This window comes from Octopus sinensis, linkage group LG21 (genome assembly GCF_006345805.1).
Source record: "Octopus sinensis linkage group LG21, ASM634580v1, whole genome shotgun sequence".
In the NCBI taxonomy this organism is placed as follows: domain Eukaryota; kingdom Metazoa; phylum Mollusca; class Cephalopoda; order Octopoda; family Octopodidae; genus Octopus; species Octopus sinensis.
Window position 1 is genome coordinate 12,291,174 of NC_043017.1, and position 16,705 is coordinate 12,307,878.

A 16,705-nucleotide genomic window follows, 5' to 3' on the forward strand; every position below is an offset into this window, starting at 1 on the left:
TATATTACATATATATATATATATATATAATATATATATATATATTCATATATACATATATATATATATTATATATATATATATATATATATATTCTATATACATATATATTATATATAATATATATATATATTCTAATCATATATAGATATTCATATATATATATATACATTAATATATATATATATAATATATATATATATATATATATAATCTTTTACATGTCTCAGTCATTTAACTGCGGTCATGCTGAGCACAGCTTTTCTATGGTTATAGCAAAAAAAAAAAAAAATCGAGCCCCAAGACTTATTCTTTGTAAGCCTGGTTACTTATATATCGGTCTGTTCTGCCGAACCACTAGGTTACGGGGACATAAGCACACCAGCATCGGTTGTCAAGCGATGGTAGAGGGACAAACACTGACACACAATCATAAATACACACACACATACATATAGATATACATTCAAGACGAGCTTCTTTCAGTTTCCGGCTTCCAAATCCGCTCACAGGGCTTTTAGTCGAGGCTATAATAGAAAATATTTAACTAAGGTGCCACGCAGTGGGACTGAACCCGGAACCATGTGGTTGGGAAGCTAGCTTCTTACAACACAGCCACACCTAAATAAATATTTATTTTTATGTTTAGTTATAATCCTTTCTACAATAGGAACAAGGCCTGAAATTTGGGGCAGAGGAATAGTTGATTGCATCGACTCCAGGTACTTAATTTATCGACCTCGAAAGGATGAAACGCAAAGTTGACCTCGGTGGAATTTGAACTCAGAACGTAGCGACAGACGAGATACTACTAAGCATTTCTCCCGGCATGCTAACGATTCTGCCAGCTCGCATTTAGTTATAATAATATATTGTTATATTTCGGGCTGGTAATTATCATCATCATCACATCATCTTCATCATTGGGTGAGAGAGCAGTGCATGCCATCAAAGTGACACAGGGGTAAAATATACGAACCCCAGTATACCCATCGTGATTACCCATCTGATAAGGGTACACTAGGCACATGCATTACAACCATACGTGCGCGACATGGTGATCTCATATCAAGATAAACAGCTTACAAATTACACTTTTCTCAAGAAAGCCAAGAGAAAAAATGTTTTATTTTGACACATTCTACCAGTATACGAAGTTTAAAAGTGTTTAGTTAACTAGAAATTATGTTGAAAACTGCCGTTCAAAAGGAAAAGATCCAATATATGTCCGGTCATAAAGTGACCGATGGTTTCGCGTCAAAAACACTCTATAGATGGCTTTTCAAGCGCCAATTTAAATGTGTGTGTGTGTATGTGTGTGTGTGTGTGTGTGTTATGTCTCTGTGTGTGTGTGTGTGTGTCTGTGTGTGTGTGTGTGTAGTCCTGTGGAAGTCACGTGGTTAAAAAAACCTGCATTCACTTTCCATACCTCCTTCCTGATTTATGTTTTTACATGCATATAACACATGCTCACAAATATATTTATATATATCTGTGTGTGTGTGTGTGTGTGTGTGATGGAGTGTTCGGGCCAGTTTGATAAAAGATAAACCATGCAAGTGTTTGTTTGTTAGGTTCGTATGACGTCATGGCTGAAGCTTAACTCAAAGAGAAAGAAAAAAAAAATAGAATTTAAAAAAAACCCGGATGTGATGTCATAGCGTAGTTCTCGAAGAAAGTAAACAAGTGTTAATTCCAACTTCGGTACGAGCGGCACCAAATTACCTTCCATATACACCAACGGGTATGTATACGAGTCAGAAATAGGGGTGAGAGCTTATTTTACCGAGGTATGGTTTTGTTATTATCATCGTTGTTGTCGTATTGTGTATTTCTCTGTTCGGCGTAATTATTAATTAAGCGGCAGGTGCGAGGTTCCATCTGTGCCGTGCTTTCGCCGACACGTGGACCATGCTGCTCTCCGAAGGTTCCATCGTTTATGTATCCGTATGGAGATGAAGCGTGGCACGGCGGTCGGAACGGAAAGGGTTACGGTAGACAGCAACAAAAGAAATCGGTACGGCCGATTCCTCTCATCAGGGTCGGACTGTGCAACCGGCCCCTTAGCATTGATATCAAAGAGAGTTAACATGTAAAGTACGGGCCCATCAGAGCTCCGGACCCTCGGGCAGTACCCGATTGACCGACGGCTCAGTCTGCCATTGTCTCTCATAGTGTGCCCCCCCCCCCAGCTCTGCTGTGGGGCTAATCGAATATACTGCTAAACCCATCCGTATGCAAGTGTGCCTTATCTCTGACCAACCTAAATTTGTTTTTTTTGTAACTTTCAGGAAAATGGATATTTTTTACTGAAATTTTCTACAAACACTTTTGAGATGCTGTACATCACAATTATCTTTTGCTTGTCTCTATTGACAGAGAAAGAGAATATAGGTGTTACATTCATTAACAATACCTATTTCTTTATTACCCACAAGGGGCTAAACACAAAGGGGACAAACAAGGACATACATTAGGTATTAAGTCGGTTACATCGACCCCAGTGCGTAACTGGTACTTGATTTTTCGACCCCGAAAGGATGAAAGGTAAAGTCGACCTCGGCGGAATTTGAACTCACAACGTAACGGCAGATGAAATACCGCTAAGCATTTCGCCCGACGTGCTAACGTTTCTACCAGCTCTTTGCATTAACAATACCCTGCTCCATCAACCATCACTAACTGGGTTACTTCCACTCTCCACACCTCTTGTTTGACCCGGAGACAGGTGAATATGACCTCTAAGTATGTCACCTGCTGACTGAAGATATTATAAGATAACAATGGAAACATGTCAAGGAGGCCAAAAGTTTTGCTATGTAGTATTAGTCTTTTTTTTTTTGGTGTGCCTGACTATCTAATTGTGTGTGTGGGTGTGTTAAAAAAGAGGTTAAAAGGGTTCACATGAATAAATTTATATAAAACATCAAAAAGAAAATACTTTCATATTTTTATCATGGGAAGTATTGACATTTTCCTTTTCTCCATGATAAACTTCTCAAAGCATTTTCTTGTGGCTGCATGGCGAGAAGTTTGCTTTCCAACCATATGGTCATGGATTCGGTGCCACTGCGCAGAGCTTTGGGCTGACCAAAGCCTTCAAGTGGACTTCATTGATAGAAATTGGAGGAAGCCCATCATATATATGTATGTATATATATATATATATATATAAGTAGTTGAATGAATTATCTTAGTATGGATAATTCGGTTAACCGATACCTGGGTAGCAAATTCACTTCAGAAAAACACGGTTGAAGCTACATGCCAAGGGCAGAGATCACGTGCTTTCGTGTGGAAATTTGTGTGTTTTTTTTAAATACAAATAAATGAAAGAATGGAGTTGAACGACGAATTAACAAAATTCCTTTAATCTCGACATATGTTTCGAAGGCTGCATATTCCTAATTTCGAAGGAATAGGGGGGCATTATGCCACCTTCTCATCAGGAAAAACAAGGAACTTATGTCAGCATCAAGATGAACAAAAACTTTTAGATGACTGCCCACACGGAGCCCATTAAAGGAATTTTGTTAATTCGTCGTTCAACTCCATTCTTTCATTTATATATATATATATATATGTGTGTGTGTATATTTCTTCATCCATCCAGGGAGCAAGAACAGCTGAGTGTGCTGCCCAGGTAGACAAACTTGTCTACTACCTTCAGAATTGTTCCTTCAACCAAGATAGCTGGTTCTATACATGGATTTCCTGGTGCAGGCTGGAACATTAACACAGTCTTGTCCAGGCTAATGCTGAGTCCAAATGCCCTGCAAGAAGCAGAAATGCAATTCATGAGTATTTGCATGTCATCCACTGTATGAGTGACTAAGACACAGTCATCTGCATAAATTTTTAATTTGTTTATGGGAAACGGTTTGAATATGCAAATAAAGCTCTTGTTCCATTAAGCTGGCCACTGTCTAATGATGCTGACTAGCGAGCCAGGTTTTCAGGGCTGCATCAAATTGGATGTCCACGGATACGATGGACTACACTGTGATCATCTCAGGAATACAGACTGTGATCTTAAGAGTCATGTGATTTGTAGAAATGTGTGTAGTGATGCAGTAAATGTTTATAAATTTCATCCTAGGATTATTGTTTGTGTTATTATTATTATTATTATTATTAGTCTTTTTCTTTTTTCTTGTTTCAGTCATTTTGACTACGGCCATGCTGGAGCACCGCCTTTAATCGAGCAACTCGACCCCGGGACTTATTCTTTGTAAGCCCAGTACTTATTCTATCGGTCTCTTTTGCCGAACCGCTAAGTGACGGGGACATAAACACACCAGCATCGGTTGTCAAGCAATGCTAGGGGAACAAACACAGACACACAAACATACACGCACATACATATATACGACGGGCTTCTTTCAGTTTCCGTCTACCAAATTCACTCACAAGGCCTTATTATTATTATTATTATTATATACATGTGTGTATGTATATAAATGTATGCATGTGTGTATATGTATGTATATATATGTATGCATGTGTGTATATGTATGTATATACATGCATATATATATATATATATAATATCTATATATATATATATAGAGAGAGAGAGAGAGAGAGAGAGAGAGAGAGAGAGGCATGTATGTGTATGTGTGTAGCTGTGTGGTAAGAAGCATGCTTCCCAACAACATAGTTCAAGGTTCTGTCCAACTTCAGGGCACTTTGCGCAAGTGTCTTCTACTATTGCCTGTATCTTTACTTTGTTGTAGCTACTACTGCTCAATATATTTTCACCTTTTAATTTATTTATATATATGTATATGTCTGTTCTTTTGTTAAATTTATTTTTCTGTATTTTACAGAATCTGTTGGTGACACAAGGAGACTTCCACACTCACTGAATAGCTAATTACTTCACCATGAACAAGGGTCAATTCTTCCAACGGGTTCTACCAGAGAGCTGCATTTCCTTCTCTTCTGAAGAAGGCAAGACTATCTTCACCGAAGCCTTGATGTCTGGATACATGAATTGCTATTTCAAACTGGCAGCTCAGTTCCGTACACAGGATGAACCGGCCTACTGTGGTCTCTCTACGTTGGTCATGATACTCAATGCACTGGAGATTGATCCGGGCATTGCATGGAAAGGTCCATGGAGATGGTACCATGAAAACATGCTGGAATGCTGTGTTCCACTGGAGGTGGTCAAAGTAAATGGGATCAGTCTGGAGCAGTTCACTTGTATTGCTCAGTGTAATTGTCTCGTCACAACAGTTGTACGTCCGGAACCAAAAGACGAAGAAACTTTCCGAAATGTAAATATCTTTCAACCCTTTCGTTACCTTATTCATTTTGAGATGCTCTGTGCTTCTTTCAATTATTTTAAATACAACAAAGAATTTAGTAAAATAACTTAGTTATCATTAAGCTAGTGTTAGGATCATAAATTGCGACTAAGATTTGGTGGTATATTGAGCTGGCAGAAACGTTAGCATGCCGAGCGAAATGCGTAGTCGTATTTCGTCTGCCGTTACGTTCTGAGTTCAAATTCCGCCGACGTCGACTTTGCCTTTCATCCTTTCAGGGTCGATTAAATAAGTACCAATTACGCACTGGGGTCGATGTATTCGACTTAATACGTTTGTTTGTCCCCTCTTTGTTTAGCCCCTTGTGGGTAGTAAAGAAATAGGTATATTTTAATGAAAAACTTATGAAAACAAGACACTTATACTACAGAGCCAGAGCCGGTTTTGGCCGGGTTGGTAACCAAAGGGTTAATTATATGGTGCTTCAGAGGGTGGTGTACTGGCAGAATGGTTAACATGCCAGAAAAATGCTTAGGAACATTTCTTCTTACTTTATGTTCGGAGTTCAAATTCCACTGAGGTCGACTTTGCCTTTCATCCTCTGTGTCAATAAATAAGTACCAGTTGAGCACTGGGCTGATGTAATCAACTTACCTTCTCCCATGAAATTGCTGGTGCTGTACCAAAATTTGAAAACAGTTATGTAGATGCTTCAGAAGATGTTTAGCAGGTAGAATCAAGACAGGGTTGGACAAAATTCTCAGTGGCATTTCTTCTGAGTTCAAATTCTGCTGAGGTTAGCCTGTTTTTTATGTTTTATTTATATTCTTATAATATTAATATAGGATATAGAATATATAGCAAGAAAGAAAGAAAGACAGTCAAAGTGTTCCTGTCACAATCTGAACCTGATGAATGCTTAAATGCAAGGAAATATACTAGTTCAATGAGAATAGACATTTAATATTTAATTTTCAATTTTTGTTTGTTCGATAAGACAATCTATACTTCATTTCATTTCTTTCTTATTATATATTCTATATTAATATTAATATTATAAGAATATAAATAAAACATAAAAGACAGACAGAGTTGGAATTCCGGCGTTAGGAAGGGCATCCAGCAGTAGAAATTCTGCCAGATCAGATTGGAGCCTGGCGCAGCCATTTGGTTCGCTAGCCCTCAGTCAAATCGTCCAACCCATGCTAGCATGGAAAGTGGACGTTAAAGGATGATGATGATATATATGCTGTTGTATATAGACACAAAGCCAGAAATTTGAGGAAAGACCTAACTGTCATTTATAGAAAGGACCTAATGTCTGGTGGCAGGTTCATAGAATCGTTAGAACACTGGGAAAAAATGCTTAGCAACATTTCATCTGTGTTGATGTTCTGAGTTCAAATTCCACTGATGTTGACTTTGCCTTTCATCCTTCCAGTGTTGATAAAATAAGTACCAGTTGAACACCAGAGTTGATGTAATTGACTAACTCACTCCCCTGAAATTGCTGGCCTTGTGCCAAAATTTGAAACCTATTGTATTATTCTTCAGAAGGTGGTTAGCCGACAGAATTATTAGCCAAAATGCTCAGCAGTAGTTCATCTGGCTATTTCAGCCAACATAAATTCATTTTTAATGTTTTAATTCTTGCAAAGCAGAAATTATTTTCAATATGTTTTTTTTTGCTTTCTATTTTTCAACAAAACAAAAGGTTGTGAAATCTTACACAAAACGAGATGATGCATTCATTGTGGCCACGTATTCCCGTAAAGTTCTCAAACAAACTGGAGATGGACATTTCTCACCAATTGCAGGGTATCACCCTGGGCGCGACATGGTCCTCATGATGGACACAGCCCGGTTCAAATATCCACCCCACTGGATACATCTACCCTCTTTACTCACTGCTATGAACACACAGGACAAAGCTACAGGTTAGTAGTGGACTTTTGCATAGGTAGATATGATCAAAGACACTCCAGCAGCTTTGAATGTCCATTTTTTTTTCCTCCTTCATCCAACTACATGTGAAGGTGCATGGTCTCATGGTCAGGGTGTTGTACTCATGAGTGTAAGATTATAGTTTCAATTCCCAGACTGGGCAGTGCAAAATACTTCATTTCAAATTGCTCCGTGCAGGAGTGGCTGTGTGGTAAGTAGCTTGTTTGCCAACCACATGGTCCGGGTTCAGTCCCACTGCATGGCACCTTGGGCAAGTGTCTTCTACTATAGCCTCGGGCTGACCAAAGCCTTGTGAGTGGATTTGCTAGACGGAAACTGAAAGAAGCCCGTCGTATATATGCATATATATATATATATATATATATATATATATATATATATATATATATATATATAATATATATATATGTATGTGTGTGTGTTTGTCCCCCTAGCATTGCTTGACAACCGATGCTGGTGTGTTTATGTCCCCATTACTTAGCGGTTGGGCAAAAGAGACCAATAGAATAAGTACTGGGCTTACAAAGAATAAGTCCCGGGGTCGCGTTGCTCGATTAAAGGCGATGCTCCAGCATGGCTGTAGTCAAATGACTGAAACAAGTAAAAGAGAGAGTCTACTCTTCTATAAAATGAGTAACCCTGTAAATTGAATTGCATCCTATTTAGGGGCAATATTCTGCTCTTGCTTTCTTGTGCCCCATGGAAACCAAGTAACTGACTTTATGAGTTCTAGAACTCAAGACAGTTTTTATTTGCTTCCCAAAATATTTTGTCAAACTGTTTATTAAAGCTGAAAAAAATCTTCACAAGCAAATACTCAGAGTTTCACTGTAACACTTCATCAGACAGTTGTGATCATACTATATACGAACAGTCACACGAAACTCAGAGTAACGGTTTCTGAAGAATTTTTTCGACATTAATAAAAAGCATATTACTCCACCTTCAGTATTCAAATACTATTTTCACCACCTTGTTTTGCATTTGTGTGTGTGTGTGTGTATAGACACACATATCTAAAGTCACACATTTGGAAGCACTCCGTCGGTTACAACGACGAGTGTTCCGGTTGATCCAAATCAACGGAACAGCCTGCTTGTGAAATTAACGTGTAAGTGGCTGAGCACTCCACAGACACGTGTACCCTTAACGTAGTTCTCGGGGATATTCAGCATGACACAGAGAGTGACAAGGCCGGCCCTTTGAAATACAGGTACAACAGAAACAGGAAGTAAGAGTGAGAGAAAGTTGTATTGAAAGAGTACAGCAGGGATCACCACCATGCCCTGCCGGAGCCTTGTGGAGCTTTAGGTGTTTTCGCTCAATAAACACCCACAACTCCCGGTCTGGGAATCGAAACTGTGATCCTATGACTGCGAGTCTGCTGCCCTAACCACTGGGCCATTGCGCCTCCACAAAGTCACACATAAATATGTCAGCAAGGACATGCCTGGTGTGAAGCGGGAGCATTTAGGTCATATCTTGTCCCATTTCCCGTGTAATTATTCCTGAATGCCTGGAGATTTTGGTGATGGATAATCTAAAATTCTTGATATAGTCAACCAATATTGAATCGAGTCGAGTCCTGGCAGTTTTTGACTATTCTTTGCAATTTATGAAAGCGTAACTTTTCGTTAATTTTTTGCAGGAACTCTCCGAGGTTATGTGCTGCTAAGCAAGAACACGGGCTGTGACCACCCTGTTATATTTTGTGTGTCTTCTCAACTAAGTCTGGCAATTCATTCCATAATACCAGCAGACATTATGACTTTTGTACAAAAATGGTGGGATTTCTTGGAGCACCAATCCGAGGCCACAGATTGTCTTGTGACCATCACGGAGGCAACTGGCCATATAATGAAGCTACTGAGTGATCTGAAGGCAGAGAACTGGCTCCTGGGAACACATGTTCTTGACCAGAAATGTCCTTGTGATTTGCAAGAGAAATTCCAGTGTATGAAAGAACTGTTGTTAGAGAAACTTGAGAAGACGGACCTTTATTTGCTGGTTTCACAACATGGTCAGTATTGGCAATTTCACTCTCATCTGAAGGAATGTGTGTGTGTGTTTGTGCGTGTGTATCTTTTATCTTTTACTTGTTTCAGTCATTAGACTGCAGCCATGGTGGGGCACCACCCGTTGCCTGGAAGAATTTTTAGTCAAATGAATCCAACCAAGTACTCATTTGTTTAAGCTATACATACATACATGTGTGTAACAGGCTCCTTCTAGTTTCATCATCATCATCATCATCATCGTCGTTTAACGTCCGTTCTCCATGCTAGCATGGGTTGGACGGTTCGACCGGGGTTCTGGGAAGCCAGAAGGCTGCACCAGGCTCCAGTCTGATCTGGCAATGTTTCTACAGCTGGATGCCCTTCCTAACGCCAACCACTCCGTGAGTGTAGTGGGTGCTTTTTACGTGCCACCTGCACAGGTGCCAGGCGGGGCTGGCAACGGCCACGGTCAGATTGGTGTATTTTATGTGCCACCGGCACGGAAGCCAGACGGGCGGTGCTGGCATCGGCCACGAGTTGGATAGTGCTTTTTACGTACCACCAGACCAGGGATCCTGGCTGGTTCAATTCGATTTCGATTTTCCTTCTACAAAATTTACTCACAAGGCTTTAGTCAGCCTGAGATATAGTAGAAGACACTTGCCAAATGTGCTATGCAGTGGGACTGAACTTGGAACTATGTGGTTGGGAAGCATACTTTTTACCACACAGCCATGCCTGCATATCACTGCATATATATGTGCAAATATGGACTGAATTTGTGTGCTTATATGAGTGTGTCTGTTGAATCTCGGTGTATATATATATATATAAAAGTGAAGTTGTGTGTCTGTCTCCTATGATTTAGATTCGTAACTACTCCCACTTTTTGCGGTGCAGTTTAACCAAAACTGGGTATCTTATAGTCGTGATTCATATCGAGCCCTTCTGGGTATTTGTGCGCGTCTACGATTTAAAAAAAAAATTTACCATCATTTTTTTCCATTTTAATGCATTTTTTTCGCTATTATATAAGAGAAGTAACTCTCTAAAAATGTCTACGATGAGTCAACGATTTAAAAAAAAATTTACCATAATTTTTTTTCCATTTTTATTGCATTTTTTTGCTATTTTTTGGCTATAACTCTCTAAAAATGCTTATATAGTTATTTCCCTTACAAACCCGAGCAACGCCAGGTGATACTGCTAGTATATATATATATATATATGAGTGAATTTAGTCTGAGTAAGTCTATGTATTATGTCTGCATTTATTACGTATAAGTTGCAGGTGTGACTGTAACATGGTTTTGGGTTCAGTCCTACTGTGAAACACCTTGGGCTTCTACTATAACCCTGGTCCAGCCAAAGCCCTGTGAGGGGATTCTGTAGGCAGAAACTGAAAGAAGCCAGTTGCGTGTATATCATCAACATTTAATGCTTGTTTTAAATGCTGACGCCCTTCCTAATGCCAACCACTTAACAGAGTGTATTGGGTGATTTTTACATGGCACCAACATCCATAGATATAGAAGCACTCCGTCGGTTATGACGATGAGGGTTCCGGTTGATCCGAATCAACGGAACAGCCAGCTCATGAAATTAACATGTAAGTGGCTGAGCACTTCACAGACACGTGTACCCTTAACGTAGTTCTCAGGGATATTCAGTGTGACACAGAGCGTGACAAGGCCGGCCCTTTGAAATACAGTACAACAGAAACAGGAAGTAAGAGTGAGAGAAAGTTGTGGTGAAAGAGTACAGCAGGGATCACCACCACCCCCTGCCGGAGCCTCGTGGAGCTTTAGGTGTTTTCGCTCAATAAACACTCACAACGCCCGGTCTGGGAATCAAAACCGCGAGTCCGCTGCCCTAACCACTGGGCCATTGCGCCTCCACACCAACATCCATATTAATGCTTTTTATGTGTGTATGTCTGTTTTCTTGTCTTGACCTCACAATAGCTGTGAGTGTCATTGTTATAAAAGCAGTATCATTCATTTCAAATATTCCATGAAAAACATGTCTAGTCATGGTGAATTATTACTTTGCTTCGAACTAGCTGAGGGTTAGCAACAGAAAAGGCATCCAGTCATAGAAAATCCACCTCAACAAATTCCATCTGATCCATTCAAACATGGAAAAATGATTGGGGTTTTTTTTTCAGTTTCTGTCTATCAAATCCACTCACAAGGGATAGGTTGTCCCAGGGCTATAACAGAAGACACTTGCCCAAGGTGCTATGGAATGGGACTGAACCCGGGGCCATGTTGTTGGAAAGCAAACCTCTTACCATGCTGCCACACCTGTACCTTCTTTTAAAAAAGCACTCTATGAATCATTTAACACTGAGCATCTTATTAAGTAGTTGCTAATTAAGTTTATTGTTGTATCTATAATTTCAGGTGAGAAGAAGTACAAGGCCCCAACGTGCATCTGTCGACCAGCACAAAAATGTGAAGAAGCTTCGAAACCATACAAAGCTGTACACAATTTACACATGGTAACAATGCTTCTGTTTGCCTGGCCTTATGGTGCAGCAACAAATCCTGATGCTGTACCATCCGACAGCACCACTGCTGAAGTACTTAACAAGCAAGTACTAAGTATGTATGTCAAGAAACAGATCATCGGAGCAGATTTATCCAGAGAAATCGAGGGTCTTAAAAACCAGCTGACTGTCATTTTGGCCCAACTGTATTCAGACGATAACAATAAGGTTACAAATGATGTTGATAAACAGGACAACCAATAAAGTTAACGAGGAAGCACACAAAACAACCAGGTTACTAATGAACTAAGAATCCACTTGATAAATAAGAGAAACTATTAGCAGGGCTGGATGATGAACTGTAAAAGGTACTCTTAAGCCCTATATGGTGAATGGTAAATTCATCAGATAACAGGCAGTGTGAAGGAATGATAATGGCTAAGTACTGGGGCTACTCAAAGAAAATTGCTAGATGTATGGGAATGAGTAGGTATTTCAGCATTAATGGTAAGGAACAACTGCTGGGGGTTACTCAGAGGAAATGGCTAAATGTATAGGAATGAACAGCTTTTGACACCAATCCATCTAAAACCAACCCTGAATCTGTGATACAAAGCATCTTGTTTTAAATGGTCTAATTTAAAACATTCCTCCAAAATTTCACATTAACTTGTTTCAAACAGCAGATTGGTGAGGACAAAGGTATTTTATTAAATTCTTCATTATTTTTAGAATTAATTGAAACAAAGGCAGCGTATTTCAATGGGAGTATGGTAACAAAAGGGTTAAGATGCAGCATTCATGATAAGGACCAAGAACTCAGGTTAATCAGAGCAAATGGCTAGTTGTATGAGAAGGAGTAGATATTTTATCAAAGTTCACACTTTCTGGGGTTATCAGAAGAAATGGTTAAGTCTACATAAGAAGCACTAACGGTAAAGACGAAGTACAGGGGTCACTCAGAAGAAAAGTTGAAGTGTACGTAATAGGTAGGGTCACACTTAACATACTACCTCTAGTTTACATTATTACAGAAAGCAAAAACCATAATGTGTGTGGTTGTTGTTAGATACCAGCAGGTCAGCTTTGGTTGAGCAGTCCTATGGTACATAAATAATTGGCTGAAGGACTGGACAGTGACCTACAGATCTGTTTTTATAGTTATATCATTGCTCTACCTCACTGAGGACCACACTGTACATTTCAATATAAAATGGTGATTGTATACCTCCCAAAAACATTTCATGCAAATATATATATATAGAGTGAGAGAGACGCAATGGCCCAGTGGTTAGGGCAGTGGACTCGTGGTCGTAGGATCATGGTTTCAATTCCCATTGTGAGTGTTTATTGAGCGAAAACACCTAAAGCTCCACAAGGCACTGGCAGGGGGTGGTGGCAATCCCTGCTGTACTTTTTTACCGCAACTTTCTCTCACTCTTTCTTCTGTTGGCCTGCTCACTTAGCTAGCAGGGTGGCATCATTTGAAGGCTAAAAACCATGCGAAGTGCCTTGTGACCAGAGATGTGTAGCAACATCTGATAACCTGGTCGGTCACGGTGATCACGGTGATATATATATATATATATATATATATATATAAAGCATTTTTCTGAAAAGTATGAGAAAACCAAGTCTGATATGTGGATGGTGGTACACCAATCTGTTGCTGTGGAATGGAAATATTGTCAGATGTTATTGATACCATAAGAATTTAGAAACTTCAAGAACTTGAAATAAATTTTTTTAATGCTGAATCATGAAACAAATAAAGCTATAAATAATGTGTAAATATTGGGCTAAAAACCCTTTGAAGAGAAAACAAAACAAAGGTTGTCATGTTTATAGGAGATGTGGGTTCGAGTTCCATGGGCAGCCTTTGAGGTTTTCTATCCTAAAGGTTTTTGTCAACCCAATATTTACATGCTATTTTTTCATAGCTTTATATGTACAAAGGACTGGGATACCTGGTGCCTTGCTGTACTCAAGAAGACCCATCCTCCACAGCAGAGGTGTTAATGTTGCTCCCCACTGCTGAAGAAGATTGGCCTGCAAGAGCCCTGTGCCAGTGCCACATTAAAAGCATTCATGCTGGTGCCATGTAAAAAGCACCTGTGCTGGCACCACATGAGAGCACCTGTGCCAGGGACATTTAATGAGCACCTAACGCACTCGGTAAAGTGCTTGGTGTTAGGAAGGGCGTCCAGCTGTAGAAAACCATACCAAAGCAGAGGCTGGGACCTGGTGCAGCTCTCCTGCTTGCCATCTAAAGTCAAACCCTTTAAACCATGTCAGCATGGGAAACAGGTTAAATAATAATAATAATAATAATAATGGTCATAATCCTTTCTACTATAAGCACAAGGCTATAGTGGGGAGGAGTAAGTTGATCACATTGACCTCAGTACTTGACTATATACACACACACACACACACGTATCTATATCTAAACATACATATTTAGATATACATATATAAACACAAACAAAATCATTTTCCATAGATTTTTTTTTACAAGGGACGTAACTCTGTTACATCAACAAAATCAGTTCTCTGCTGGTACAACTTAACTGCTTCAACCACAAAACAATTTGCCTTCCAAAGCAGACTGAATTGTCCTTCATTCACAACTCCGAGGACCCTACTTCACTACCTTAATCTAAAGCTTGTTTACTGTTGAACCCCTTTGTATTCACTGGTTAGAAACAGCAGCAAGATTCAGTTCACAAACTATTTCCTTTCGAAGGTATGTTAAAGCAGTATTTCAGTGGAGGCGCAATGGCCCAGTGGTTAGGGCAGCGGACTCGCGGTTTCGATTCCCAGACCGGGCGTTGTGAGTGTTTATTGAGCGAAAACACCTAAAAGCTCCATGAGGCTCCGGCAGGGGATGGTGGTGATCCCTGCTGTACTCTTTCACCACAACTTTCTCTCACTCTTACTTCCTGTTTCTGTTGTACCTGTATTTCAAAGGGCCGGCCTTGTCACTCTCTGTGTCACACTGAATATCCCCGAGAACTACGTTAAGGGTACACGTATCTGTGGAGTGCTCAGCCACTTACACGTTAATTTCACAAGCAGGCTGTTCCGTTGATTTGGACCAACCGGAACCCTCGTCGTCGTAACCGACGGAGTGCTTCCATCCAAAGCAGTATTTCAGCAATGTGGTCAGCATACCTCACTGGTGCAGAGAAGGTTTAATTTCAGCATACGTGGGGGAATAATTAACAAATCGTTTATCTTTTACTTATTTCAGTCATTAGACTGCGGCATTGCTGGGGCACCTTCCTGAAGAAATTTTAGCTGACTGAATTGACACCAGTGCAGTTTCAGACTTGTAAGGAAGTCTTTATTAAAATTCCAGACATGCTCTCAGCCATACAGCAGCCACTCTCACCATCTATGCTGACGATACAAAAACATCACAGGTGGTCAAGGGCCCTGATGACATCCTTAAAGTACAGAAAGATCATCATCATCATCATCGTTTAACGTCCGCTTTCTATGCTAGCATGGGTTGGACGATTTGACTGAGGTCTAGCGAACCAGACTCCAATCTGATCTGGCAGAGTTTCAACAGCTGGATGCCCTTCCTAACGCCAACCACTCTGAGAGTGTAGTGTGTGCTTTTACGTGCCACCGGCACGAGGTGGTACTGGCAACGGCCACGCTCAAATAGTGCTTTTTTATGTGCCACCCCTGAAAGCAATATATAAGCGGGCTGATGAAATGCTGTTCAATGCTGAGAAATCTCAAGCGCTCCACTATCTGCCTTTAAACAGACTATAATCAGAATAAATAGGACCAAGGCAGAGGTACAATTCCAGTCAACACATGTGGGAAAGACATGAGCAAGGAAAGAGAATTCCAAAGAGTTGATGTTCTGGAAAGGAAGGACAGTTCTCTTTAAGCTGTTTCAGTCATTTGACTGTGGCCATGCTGAGGCACTACCTTGAAGGGTTTTGGTCACACAAATTGACCCCAAGACTTATTTTTTGAAGTCTTGTACTTATTCTATTGGTCTCTTTTTGCCAAACTACTAAGTTATGGGAACATAAACACAACAATACCAGAAAATCAAGTGGTGATGGGGGCAAACACAGACAGAAAGATACAACACACACACACACATAGATACATATGTATATGATGGGCTTCTTCCAGTTTCCGTTTCACAAAGCTTTGGTTGACCCAAGGCTATACTAGAAAATACTTGTCCAAGGTGCTACACTGTGGGACTGAACCTGGAAACAAATGATTGGGAAGCAAGCTTCTTACCACATAGTCTTGCCTGCACCAACTGATATTTTAGGGATTCTTTTTGAGTCAAGGTGTCATATTTGATCCATTTGATTATGAAGCAGCAGATTTTATGATGTTACAGTTTAACCCTTTAGTGTTCTGATTATTCTATCAAACATAATGCTTATTGATTCACATTGATTTGAATTAATCATGCATTTTCTCATATCTTCAAGATCTTGATGGTGTAATTACTTAATGTAGAATAACATTGTAGGGTAGGTGTGAGAGCCTGGATCTGGTCAGTTTGAGCATAAAACAGATTAAATATTTGGTACCAAATCCACTCACAAGGCTTTGGTCGGCCCGAGGCTATAGTAGAAGACACTTGCCCAAGGTGCCACGCAGTGGGACTGAACCCGGAACCATGTGGTTGGTTAGCAAGCTACTTACCACACAGCCACTAGCATACCTTGTATGGCTGGATGTCCTTTCTAATGCCAATCACTTTACAGAGTGTAGTGGGTGCAGTTTTCATGGCACCAGCACTAGTGAGGTCATCTTACAGTTGGCTAGACTCTGAGAGGGGACTGAAAAGTTCCTGACTTGAAGAGTATTGCAAGAGGCCCACCCTTCTGAGGTCTTTTACAGGGCTTAGAAAAACTAAAGGACTGCTGCAATAAGTGTGAATCTGAGAGGGGAATATAGTGAATAAAATCACAATTAACTGTTCTTCCTTA

The 16,705-nt window shown here is 40.0% G+C and overlaps 1 protein-coding gene across 3 annotated transcripts; it reads left to right on the forward strand.

Moving 5' to 3' along the window:
- Positions 1-1,509: 1,509 nt before the first annotated feature.
- Positions 1,510-12,759, forward strand: LOC115222911 (glutathione gamma-glutamylcysteinyltransferase-like). Of its 3 annotated transcripts, none has more exons than XM_029793300.2 (5): positions 1,510-1,790; positions 4,830-5,282; positions 6,988-7,210; positions 8,887-9,258; positions 11,641-12,759. In XM_029793300.2, exons 2-5 carry the CDS (start codon positions 4,887-4,889, stop codon positions 11,988-11,990), a joined length of 1,341 nt encoding a protein of 446 aa, XP_029649160.1. In that variant the 5' UTR covers positions 1,510-1,790; positions 4,830-4,886; the 3' UTR covers positions 11,991-12,759. The 3 variants fall into 3 exon arrangements, with proteins under 3 accessions (XP_029649160.1, XP_036367773.1, XP_029649159.1); XM_036511880.1 differs by having other exon boundaries at positions 1,510-1,769; XM_029793299.2 differs by having other exon boundaries at positions 1,511-1,744.
- Positions 12,760-16,705: the final 3,946 nt, after the last annotated feature.

What these genes read in the sequence shown, in the direction of transcription:
- LOC115222911 (XM_029793300.2), top strand. Translation starts at nt 4,887, where the DNA reads ATGAACAAGGGTCAATTCTTCCAACGGGTTCTACCAGAGAGCTGCATT. An exon ending in ACGAAGAAACTTTCCGAAAT is followed by an intron (nt 5,283 to 6,987) that starts GTAAATATCTTT and finishes ACAAAACAAAAG; the next exon opens with GTTGTGAAATCTTACACAAA. An exon ending in CACACAGGACAAAGCTACAG is followed by an intron (nt 7,211 to 8,886) that starts GTTAGTAGTGGA and finishes AATTTTTTGCAG; the next exon opens with GAACTCTCCGAGGTTATGTG.